Below are 11,814 nucleotides of genomic sequence, written 5' to 3'. Positions count from 1 at the left end.
AATTTTGTTCACTAAATAGAATTGACTGGTTGTATCCAATTGGCGCGGCTGTACGTCTCGCATGAACATCTTAGTGGACTGGGCCGAAGTATTTCCATGTTGGGCCGATGCGTCCCAATAAGCAGCTGGGTTAGGAAAGCTTAGCAGGAGTATGTTCCAAGCCCAGCAAGGCTGCTGACACCTGTCCAGGCCAGCCTTTGACTTGTCTTCCTCAAAGCTAACGCCGCCGGTCCAACGCGGCAGCGGCCGGTACAGCGACGACAAATCTGCCGTCCTTGCTCCTCCCCGGAGTACAAATCCGGAAACCACCCGAGGGAACCCCACAGCCCAATTCCAACCCTCCATGCCACGCATGGCGTCGGCGCCCGCCTCCTCCGCCTCGTACCGGTGCGCGGCGTGCGGCGCGGACCTGAACCTTTCGGCGGCGCACCTGTACCCGGCGGGCGTCTTCTTCGAGGCCGGGAACAAGGGCACGCTGTCCTTCGCGTGGGTGGACGAGTCGCGCCTCCGGTTCGCGGCCGCGGACCGGATCCGCCCCTTCTTCGAGACCCGCAACTACTGGGGCATCCAGCGGAAGCGCACGCGCATCAGCTGCGACGCCTGCGGCCGCCTCCTCGGCCACGTCTACGACGACGGCCCGCCGCTCATGCAGGGCCACGGCCAGCTCGGGATGGGCCCCAGCCAGGTCATCCCGCGCCGCCCCAGGTACCGGATCAAGACCAAGGCCGCCGCCGCCGCGCCCAGCCCGGCCGCCGCCGCCGCCGCGTATGGGAAGTGAAGGCTCCCGTTCTGATTTCGCGTCTCGCTTCGAGTCTGGTCGCCGTGCCGTATCGTGGTGCGATTTTCTTCTTCCTGTAAATTACTAGTAGCATGCTGTATGATTGATGGTGTCGTGTGCTGCTGTGGTTTTACGTTTCACCTTTGGTTTGCTTGGAATAAATTTCGCCTCTGGAGAGCGAGAGCCTTTCCCAGCGCTCACTGATCATCACAACACATTCAGAAGTCAGCCTTTGGTCTCGGGGCCGTCGGCCTCCAGCGCGGCCACCGTCTCCAGCAGTTCCCACGCCGCCAGGTATCGCGTGACGCATCGAGTTCCGGAGACGAGGGACGCGGCGTGATCGCGTGGATGGCGTCCTCCAGGCGACGCCCGAGGTTGGACCGTCGGAGTCGTCCACTCGTCCTCGGGGCAGGAGCACATGTGCCCGGCGACGGAGAGGACTCGCCCACCGGCTTTGCCATGGGAGGCAGGGAGGGACGCATCCAGATGGGCAGATGGCGACGCATCACCTGGACCTCCTTCTCGTCGCGCTCCTCTAGACCTCTACCGCTCTACGGGGCTGCGCCTTAACGAGCGCGCTTCTCGTCGCCGCCTCCCTTGCGCGGCTGGCCTTCCTCGCGGCCGTGACCGACCGAAGGCTGGTGTAGTACGTCGTGGTCAAGGCCGCGGTGCGCGTGGCCCGGCCCAAGGTTGGCGCTCGCGTCGCGCGTCAGGAGGTTCTCGATGCCGAGAACCGTCTGCGCCAAAGCCGGCGTGGCCTCGGCTTTGTTCTGCAGTCGCAGCTGAACTTTGGCCCTGTCACATTAATTTTTTTTACTATTTGTAAATATTAAATAAAATTTACTTATAATTTTTTACATATAGGTACTAATTCGCCAGACAAATCTAATAAGTCTAATTTATTCATAGTTTGCTACAGTGATTACAGTAATCATCCACTAAACGTGGATTAATATATCTCATTAGATTCATCTGCAGTTTAGCTCTGCGATTCTGCAATTAGTTTTATAATTTGGCTTCACGAATACTTCTAAATATTAAAATTTTGTTTGATGTGATATGGTCTAAAGTTTAGACTCTGGATCTCTTTCTCGGTGGCAATGGGGGGTGATTTTCCACTTGGTTTCCATGTCCTATCGGAAGACTAAAACTTTTTTATAAGGAACAACACTCGATGATTATGTTTCTATTGATACGGTAAAAAGATACAAAGTTATATCCCTATTGATATAGTAGAAAGATATAGTTATATGCCTCGAAGGATATGATTAGGTAACAAAAAGAAAAAACATGAAAAACAACTCCAGCATGTTAGATCAAGACATGCCAAAAGAACTCAACACAAACCACTCGAGTTGGTCGGATTGGGACATCGACGCAACCCGCGCAACGCATCTCCACGAGACACGACACCACCAACATTCATGCTCACATAATCGCCGAAACCTGCAGTGTGACCTTGTGCCGACAAAAAACCGACAGAAACATACTACACCACGCCGAAAAAAAGGCCACCGCCATGCGGGATCCTCCGTCATAGTATCGCTGCAACATCACACTCCACCTGACAAAGTGAGACCACCAGATCTGAACTTCTTGTATGATGCCTCGCAGTCACCACCACGAGAACACAACGTGCGGGGACCTCACTACATACGTCGTTGGACTCCGCCTCTCATCACCTTGAAGAATCACCGCGTGTGGTGAACTCACCACACCCGCCTCAACACTCCACGTCGATGATCTGTTTTAAAAGTGGTTGTTAGTGTACACACTAAACGTCGCAGATATGTTGTCCCGCTTCCCCGAACTCCCTCAAGAAGAATAAAACTTAGAACACATAGAAAGGGACAGAAGGGATTTTGGATATCATTGATTGATTGCATTCCTCCGAGAGGTACACATGCAAATATTCTCATTGTTAATCAACGTAGCAATCCATCATACAATATCAGAAAACAATCACACTAGAGGGCTAGAGCCTCGGCAAGAACAGCAGATCAGAAACACGAGACGCCTGCGGAAGGAACCGCGATCTTGTCCTTGAAGCCGCCGGCTTCCACTTCCACCTTTGTGAGCTTGGCGCGGTGATCGTCGTTGGAGTCGGCCGTCGCCGCCGCCCGCTTCTTGTTCTTGGTCGCCTCCGCGGCGTCGTCAGCGGCCGCCATGTCGAGCAGGTGACCCACCTGCTCCACGACAGCGGCCAGCCCCGGGACGTGCTCCTTGAGCAGCGTCCGGGTGTCGGGGCCGTCGGCCTCCAGCGCGGCCGCCATCTCCCTCAGCTCACGCACCGACCGCGCCGCCAGGTACCGCGTGACGGAGTCGAGCGGGGACGTCCCGGAGACGAGGGATGCGGCGTGGATGGCGTCCTCCAGGCCGACAGGCTCGCGGTCGCCCCGGGGGCGGCGGCGTTGGCGGCCGGCGAGGCCGACGCGGAGCTCGCGGCCGCGCAGGTTGTGGCCGTGCAGGTTGCGGCAGGCGCTGCGCGCCGTCTCGTCGTCGGGGTACTCGACGAAGGCGTACCCCTTGCGCTTGCCGGTGGCCGGATCGGCGGCGACGCGCAGGGAGCGGATGGGCCCGATGAGCTCGCAGGCGTCGCGGAGCTCCTTCTCGGAGGCGTGGAAGGGGATGTTGCCGACGAACACGACGCGGCTGCAGCGGCAGTTGGCGGCGGCGGCAGCCAGGGACATGGACATGGTGCCGTCCATGCGCCGCGGATCGATGGAAGAGACAGCAATGGATGGTGCGGGGAGGAGAGGAGCGCGCACCCGCGTTTATAAAGCCGGCAATTCGAAGTGAGGTCGGAGTCGGACACACCGACTGTCGTCCCGTATATGACGTAATGGTGACGTCAACAGGTGTTAGGATCAAACCGCAACCGCCTCTCTTCCAGGCCGTCCCTCACCACCGACCCGACCCACACTGATCCAGCCCAGCCCAGCCCAGCCCAGCCCAATCAAGTCTGATTCCCCACCGGCTGCTGCCCGGGCTAGCCAGACCCAAATCAGATTCGGACTCTACCGCTGTGCCGCAGCACAGCACAGGAGCATGGCCGTAGCCGGACGCGCCCGCGCCTGCGCCTCCGCCGCGCTGCGCGCCCTCGCCGCGCCGAGGCCGCGGCCGCCCGCGCGGGCCATCCACGAGGGGCCCGACACCATCGAGGAGCTCCTGGACCGGCACCTCGTCAAGAAGCCCGCGGCGGTCCTCGACGACGACGCGGCGGAGGCCGAGGCCCGGCGGCGGCTGACGAGCTCCCGGCGGGAGGCGCTGGGCCTGTACCGGGACATCCTCCGTGCGACGCGGCTCTTCGCGTGGCCCGACGACCGCGGGGTGCCGTGGCGGGAGGTGCTGCGCGCCAACGCCAGGCGCGAGTTCGAGGAGGCCCGCGGGGAGCGCGACCCGGAGGTGGTGGCGCGCCTCCTCATCGGCGGCCGTGACGCCGTGCAGCAGGCGCTGGACCGCCTCGCTGAGGCGTCCCGCCGCGCGATCGAGGCCGAGGAGGCCAAGCGCCGCGGCGGAGCGTAGATTCAGAACGGGATTTTCCCAAATCCAAGCGTCCTGTACTTTTTTTTTGTTTAATCTTCTGTAAAAGGCTAATGTATGTTTCAAAGGAAATGGTTCAGAGGATTGATAAATCTGAAGCAGCAACTCGTCTACATTTGATTCTCTTGGCAAGAATTTCTGAGAGTTGAAAACAGCTTTCCTAGCATTTGATCAGCGTATGATGTATGGTACAATTGAGTTACCTGTAATTCAGAGTCTTTTCAGTTGAAAAGAAACGACTTTGTACATCATGCTACTATCAATTGCTACAAAAGATTGCATTTGGTTCATGTATCAAAAGTTCAAAACTGTAATCAGTACTGTAAGTCACAGTATTTCTCCTCGCTGTGTCAAAAGGGGGAAAACGCTATTCCCTCGTGCCACGTCACGAGCATTTCAGAATGGATGTCCCACTATCATGTATGCGTCCTCAACTCTAATCTATGCTGTAAAATCTTGCCATAGATCATACCCTGTGGCAGTTTTATTGGATGCTGGGTGTTCTGCATCCAGGCACTGCGTTGCTCTTCCAGAAGTTCATTCAGGCTTCCATAAACTTCAGGTAAATAACAGTTCACCAGTAGTCACCACAGCAACAAGAACCATCTGAAAATACGTGATATATCTTCGTGTCACCAACAATAATCTTCCGTCTCGAGTATTTTGATATCAACTTCAGTGCATGATGGCAGTGGTTACATACACGCACATTCTTCTTGACAAGAACGGGAGCTCCAGCCTCAGATGCTATCAGGCCAAAGGCAACAGCCAACCGTACACTATGCTTATTGGGCAGTACTGTTTTCGTTGATGCGAAAGGATCCGAATCGTTGAGGAGATTATTTGGGCTATCAAAAGTTTCTCCAATCTCTCTTGAAAGAATATCTGAGAATTCATGAATTTCCTCACTCTGAGGGTGAGACATGTCCCCATTGACAAAACTGCACTCTTTATCATGAAGCTCGACAAGGCTTCTTGCTTCTGTCCTTCGGAACCCCTTCTCCTTCATCAGAGATCTTATCCTCTCTACATCCTCCCATCTCCCAGCATCAGCATACATGGAAGACAGAACAACATAGCATCCTGTGTTGTTATGCTCCAGTTGAAATATCCTCTCTGCTGCATATTCTGCTACATCAATATCATTCTTGTTTCTGCTCGCAGTCAGTAAGGAACCCCAAATCCTGGATGTTGGAGCTATTGGCATGTTTTCAATAAACTGGAATACTTTTCTAAGGTCACCTGTTCGGCCCAGAAGATCAGTCATGCATCCATAGTGCTCAATCTGTGGAACCATACCATACTCTTGTTGCATTGAATTGAACTGCTTCCACCCCTCAGCCTCCAGGCCTGAAACACTGCAAGCAGTCAGCACAGAGACAAAGGTACTCACGTTTGGTTCCATACCGTTACATTTCATCTTATCAAACATTTCCAATGCAGTCTTTCCCTGTCCATGAATTGCATATCCTATAATGATTGTGTTCCAGGAGATCACATCCTTGCCTGGCATTTTGTCAAATATCTCCTTTGAGGCCACAATATTGCCACACCTTGCATACATATGCACAACTGCATTCATAATGAGAGTGTTGTCTCCGTAGCCTAACTTGACAATGTAGCTGTGCATTTGCCTGCATTGTCGTAGTGACCCTAGCAAGACAAATGCTGGTACTACTGTTGCCATGGTGAAATAATCAGGATAAAGTGGTTGATTCAGTAACTCCAGGAACAATGTGATGGCTTCCCAATACATTTCCTCATACATGTAGGCGGCAATCATATTATTCCATGATACCAGCGTTTTGTCCGTTATCTGATCAAATACCTTTTCAGATGATTCCACCTTACCAACTTTTCCATACATCTCCAGAAGAGCAGTTTCAAGCACCACGTGAGGAAGAAAATGTCTCCGAATCACATAAGCGTGAACGCTCCTTCCATAGAGTGAACCTTCAGCTTGAGCACAGGCGGCAAGCAAATTGATAGCAGTGACCACTTCCACCTGAAACCCCTCCGCTCTCATTTGCATGAAACAATCAAATGCATCCACAGGCCGCTCATTCAGAGCATACCCACCAATCATACAATTCCATGTCACCACGGTCCTCAATGGCATCGTTGCAAACATGTTCACAGCGGACGCAACATTGCCGCATTTGCAGTACATATCAAGAAGAGAAGTCCCCACCTTGACATCCTGCTCCAGCCCGCGCCTGATGGCATAGCTGTGTATCTCCCGCCCCTGCATCAGTGCCGACTCCAGGCAGCAAGCCGCAAGAGCAGCTATTATCCCAACACTGTCATGCTGCACCTGTGGGGCGTCGTTCATTTCCTGGAAGCACGCCAGAGCCAGCGCCCCCATCCCGTTCGACACGTAACCATCCACCAACGTGTTCCACGAGACGATGTCCCGCGCCGGCATTCCGTCGAACACCTTCTCGGCGTCCCCAACGAGGCCGAGCTTGGCGTAGAACGCGACCAGCGAGTTGCCCGTGTACACGTCTTTGCCCAGGCCGAGCTTGATCACGGCCGCGTGCGCCGCGCGCCCCTCCTCGAGCGCGCCGAGGCGCGCGCAGCACTTGACGACGACGGGGTAGGTGAAACGGTCCGGGCGCGCGCCGGCGGCGAGCATGGCGCCGTAGGCCGCGAGCGCGTCGCGCGGGAGGCCCGCGTCGGCGAAGCCGCGGATCATGACGTTGTGGAGGAACGCGTCGGGGCTCCTGACGGCCGCGAAGGCGTCCGCGGCCTCGTCCATGCGGCCCGCCGCGACGTGGGATAGGACAAGGCTCTTGGGACCGTTGCCCGAGCTGGAGCCCACTCCCCCGCCGCGCTTGGGCCGAACGCGGGGCGGGGGTTCCTTGGCGGTGGCCGCGGTGAGGTGTTGGGAGGCGCAGGTGGCGGTGGCGGCGGCATGGGCAGCGCGGGAGGGGAGAAGGAGCGGCGTGGCCATGGCGAGGGCGGGTGGGGGCGAGCCGTGGAGGGAAGCGGACCGAAGCAAGATGGGATATTTCTGTGTTGTTGGGTTTTTGCTTTCGCGGTTTATCCAATCAGGGAAGTGGGAGGAGGGAACCAACGTGTCGTGGGGAGAAATTCGCCTCCCGCGCTCTCTAGTCTGAACTGCAATAATATCGCAGTTCAAATGGCGCGGCAAAATTCAGCAAAGTACATCAACATCACAGCTGATATACTACTAAGAAACACCTCAGATGTTCGTCAGAGTAAGCGTACTGCGGCACTAATCATCATACCATCCAATATCTTATTAAAATCAAAGGCATCAAGCACCTAAGAATGATCAATGAACCATTTCGAGATGGATTTCGTTCCAATTTTCCAGCCAAAAATGGTCGTATCAGATATTGATGCTGTGATGTGACATACTCCAGTACATAGTTAAGAGATGAGGTTACTGAAGATCAAGGGGACAAGCATCTATGAATGAACCATCCCGAGAGGCAACTTCTTCCCATTTTCCAGCCAAAAATGGTCATATCATGGTTGATATGACATACTCCAGAACATAGTCAGGAATTAGAATTACAAACTATTCATACATACATGGTACAGTTTGTGCATTGACCAAAAAAAAAATATCTGTCGTTGCTCTGAGTCGGATAAATTTATCAGCGACAAGACTCCCACCTAAACAAATGTGTAGTTCTGATTTCTGTAACTCGTCTGGTGCAGCAATCCTCAGGTACCATCCAATGTGCGACATGTCATTCATACTCATGTTTCAGAAAGAAGCAATCAACCACATTGTTTCCTTTTCTGGGCCTGCAAAATCAAAAAGCCAATTATTACTTCCAACTTTTCGAAACATTCTATGTCATTGCGACTCGGTTATGTGACACAAATACCTCTTGAAAACAATTACCTCTTGAAGTTTCCGGAATACCGATGCTTCCAAATCGCTAAATCCAGTTCCATCAATGTTGCTTGTCCTCGATTCATGGGCTTGAGTTGACCTTGCTGGTAACCCACCCGATTCTTGAACAGGAGCAACATTTAATGGGAAAAGAGAAAAATGGTTCTGCATTGCTAATAGCTGCCAAAACAAACAAACATTTGTTAAGAGGCATGGCACAATGCAGAGTAATACATTTTTTTAAAAACAAAACAAAACAGTACAGGATGCCCCTACTGTGATTTTCATAAATAAAAAAAGAAAGAACAACAGGAACCTAGTACAGAGTACAGACTACTAAGCATATGTTCCATGGTAACCTCCAAGGACTTAATTTGCTCCCTGGAAAAACAGTTAAAACTCATCCTTGAATTCTCGTTGCCATCAGGATAAAGATGTAGAATTATTAACTTATGCAACATTTCACACATAAATGTATTTAGTTTAAAACGGTGATCACTCTCCTACCTTGTTGTGAATTTGAATTAAAATAGCAAGTCGCTTTCCTAGGATGGTATGAGATGCGCATTTGCCCCTACCACCTAACGTAAAGTTTTGGATCAATGTAACACTAACAGAAAAAAAAATCAAAGTTTGCCAATCATCACAATTCTAGGCCAAATATGGAATGCTTCCAAGGCTACAAGAGTAGAAAAACAGGACTTACTGCAGCTTCTTTGGTGCCCATGACTACAATTGCTGAGCCCTTACTCCTTGATTTCCTTGTCTTGATCACTACATCTTCAACTTTGCCGAATTTCTGGAAGAGCTCTTCCAACTTTGCTGCAGTATAAGAATCAGCACTCCCATCCCATGTAACCTTCAAGATCTTGCCCTTGTCTGTTTTCACCCCATCTTGCGAGGCTCCACCCTTCTTATCTCCATACCCCTGAACACATAACCAAGTCGTGGCCATTGTCAAAATACAATTGTTAACCACTAAAAATCTATTATGTTCAACAAGCCTCTTGCAAAACCTTAGCATCGATTCAATAAGTACAACTACAAGCAATTTCCCCACTGATCACACTGTCTCAAAGAAATATGATGCTTCAAGTGAATCATAAGGTATATGAATTAGAAATTGCGAGATTTCTCGATACCCAGGATCCCAAAATGTAGTGATTTCTAATAAAATTTAATGCAAAATCAATTGACAAAGCGATATGCAAATTACCCTACCAATTCAACAAACTAACTGAAAGATTTCCTAGAGCTCGCAAAAACCAAACTGAAAAAGTTCAAGATCCTTACCGAAGTTGCTCCAGCACCTGAGGTGGCAGCCTCCTTGGCGACGCGGAACTCGTCGAGCTCGCGCTGGATGTCGGCGGCCGTCCGCTTCATCTCGCGCTTGGCAAGCTCTTCGGGGTCGGCGGGCTGGCCCGCGGCGGCGGCGCGCTCGCGTTCCTCGAGGTCGGAGACCGCCTTGCGGCGCTTGACGCCCGCAGCGGCGGCGCGGGCCGCTGCCTCCCGGCGGCCACGTAGGCGGGCGTCGAACTGGCGGCGGAGGGACTCGTCGCGGAGGAGCTTGTAGGAGCTCGAAAGGCGCTGGAAGTCCGCGGTGGCGTTGGGGTCGTCGGGGCGCTTGTCGGGGTGCCGCAGCCGCGATTGCGTCCGGTAGGCCTTCTCGATCTGCTCGATGGTCAGCGCAGCTCCTTCCTCCCCCGACGGCAGGCAGAGCACCTCGTAGTGGTCGATGCCATCCTCCTCCTGCCCCGTCGCTGCCATGGTCAAGCGGCCTCAAATCGGTAACTCGGTGCGCCGGAGCCCGAAGAGAGGCGCCCCCGCTCGCCTTCGCCTCCGGTTTGCCGGAGGGCGAGTTCAACGCGAGCGAGGGACACGGTGGGCACGGGGAGGGTAGGAGACCAGTCGCCGAAACCCTAGATCAAGGCTGAGGCAGCGGGAGTTGCGTCCGAGTTGGGGACGGGACGTGAGAAGGCTGGTAGCCCGGTGCTCTTCGGGCCGATGAGGATGACGCTGTGGGCCCACGCGGAATTTCATGAGAAAATGAGAGGTGATATTTTTTTTAGAGAAAAGGGCGGTGGGAGTGAAACCGTGGATGACAGATCGGTCCCTCGGTTCAGTTGTTTGGCAGGGCTCTCCTGAAATAGCGGTAAAATCCAAAACGCCAAAGTTTAAAAAAAAAGATGGTTTCATTTGACTTCTAATTTATTTTTACCCTAGCCACGTTTGTTTCCCGTTCTATTCCATTCTACAAAAGAATTTCACATGCATGATTGTAAGGATCGATGGACCAAGAGGGGAGTGAATTGGACTTTTTTCAAATTTCTAAGACAAAGTAAAGCAAACTTAACCTATGCAATGCTAGTAAAGCTCAATTCACCAACCGGCTAACTAAGCAAACTACACAAGTTATAAAGGATATAACGAGATATGAAACTAAACAAGGTAGAGCTAAGTTATGATATCTAAGGTCAAGCATATGAATAATTGCATGAAAGTAAATGCTTTAAAGTAAAGAGTGGGCAAGAGATGACCGGATTTTTTTTCCGTGGTGTCGATGTGTTGGCACACACCCCTAATCCACGTTGTGACACTCACTAAGAGTCTTGTCACCTCCCAAGTCACCGAGACTAAGGCGCTCACTAAGAGTCTCCGTTCACCATCCCGGCGTGGTGGAGCTCAACCCACGTACATAACTTCTTCGGGCTCCCACAATCAACTTGGCAAGCTGCGAAAGAAACACCTCAATCACCAAGATCGCCTAGGTGCTGCCAATCACCAAGAGTAACAAGTTAGGGCCTTCACTTGAGCAAGAACCGTTCACCAAGAACAGATGCACACCAGCTTCTCTCTACTCAAGTCCTTAGTCTTGCTTCTTGAATGATTGAATCATCAAAAGTGTGGAAGATGAAGCTCAAGGTAGCTCTCAACAATAGTATGAGTGTATGAATATTGCCTGATGTCAAGAGAGCTCAAAATAACCCATTGGAGGGGTATATATAGAAAGCTCACGCGGATAGAGCCGTTGGAGAAAAGCTGCCAGAAAAGTACGCAACGCCGGTTAATCCGACGGTCCTCCAAAAGTCATCGTCGGTTTAACCGATGAATGTAAACTACCCATTTGGAAAACTAGCCGTTACAACTCGGACAGATTAACCGACGTATCATCGGTTTAACCGGTGAGTAGTTGTCCACTGATCAACTGAAAAACCAACTCTCTGTACAACTACACCGACGTTAATTTCAAATATCGTCGGTTTAACCGGTGAATGTAATCTTGAAACACCCTGGAAAACCAACGTTCTGAACAACTGCACCGATGTTAATTTCAAATATCGTCGGTTTAACCGGTGTATGTACTTGTCCAGACTCTGATAACTGCATTTAACCGACGTATAGAAAAATGAAGTCGTCGGTTAAACCGGTGTATAGATTTTTTTTTCTGATTTTGCCTTTTCTGATTTGAGTCTTGAATGAAATCCAAATATTCTTGAGATATAAGTTGAAAACCACTTATTTGAACTTCTTAGAACCTGAGTGACCATAGTGTGCATCCATTTTTGATTGACCATGTCCATGCTCAAGTTACTTAGCATTAACCCCTCTCAATAGTGCGACC

At 51.8% G+C, this 11,814-nt stretch overlaps 5 protein-coding genes across 5 annotated transcripts; 2 read left to right on the top strand and 3 right to left on the bottom strand.

Annotated features, from left to right (window-relative positions):
• The first annotated feature begins 54 nt into the window (after positions 1-54).
• On the top strand, positions 55-978 carry LOC120687709 (uncharacterized protein At4g08330, chloroplastic-like). Its single transcript, XM_039969734.1, has one exon. The coding sequence runs from the start codon at positions 344-346 to the stop codon at positions 776-778; it is 435 nt and encodes a 144-aa protein (XP_039825668.1). The 5' UTR covers positions 55-343; the 3' UTR covers positions 779-978.
• Positions 979-2,684: 1,706 nt separating this feature from the next.
• Positions 2,685-3,755, bottom strand: LOC120690585 (cleavage stimulation factor subunit 2 tau variant-like). The gene has a single exon (XM_039973287.1). It carries the CDS (start codon positions 3,484-3,486, stop codon positions 2,779-2,781), a length of 708 nt encoding a protein of 235 aa, XP_039829221.1. The 5' UTR covers positions 3,487-3,755; the 3' UTR covers positions 2,685-2,778.
• Positions 3,756-3,769: 14 nt separating this feature from the next.
• LOC120690586 lies at positions 3,770-4,611 on the top strand. The gene has a single exon (XM_039973288.1). The coding sequence runs from the start codon at positions 3,827-3,829 to the stop codon at positions 4,301-4,303; it is 477 nt and encodes a 158-aa protein (XP_039829222.1). The 5' UTR covers positions 3,770-3,826; the 3' UTR covers positions 4,304-4,611.
• On the bottom strand, positions 4,407-7,376 carry LOC120690584 (pentatricopeptide repeat-containing protein At4g35130, chloroplastic-like). The gene has a single exon (XM_039973286.1). It carries the CDS (start codon positions 7,272-7,274, stop codon positions 4,896-4,898), a length of 2,379 nt encoding a protein of 792 aa, XP_039829220.1. The 5' UTR covers positions 7,275-7,376; the 3' UTR covers positions 4,407-4,895.
• Positions 7,377-7,757: 381 nt separating this feature from the next.
• On the bottom strand, positions 7,758-10,260 carry LOC120692630 (dnaJ homolog subfamily C member 17-like). Its single transcript, XM_039976011.1, has 4 exons — positions 9,486-10,260; positions 8,899-9,120; positions 8,202-8,372; positions 7,758-8,101 (listed from the first exon to the last, which is right to left on the bottom strand). Exons 1-4 carry the CDS (start codon positions 9,957-9,959, stop codon positions 8,075-8,077), a joined length of 894 nt encoding a protein of 297 aa, XP_039831945.1. The 5' UTR covers positions 9,960-10,260; the 3' UTR covers positions 7,758-8,074.
• Positions 10,261-11,814: the final 1,554 nt, after the last annotated feature.

This window comes from Panicum virgatum, chromosome 9N, assembly GCF_016808335.1.
Source record: "Panicum virgatum strain AP13 chromosome 9N, P.virgatum_v5, whole genome shotgun sequence".
In the NCBI taxonomy this organism is placed as follows: Eukaryota; Viridiplantae; Streptophyta; class Magnoliopsida; order Poales; family Poaceae; genus Panicum; species Panicum virgatum.
This window is presented reverse-complemented; position numbering and strand designations above follow the sequence as displayed.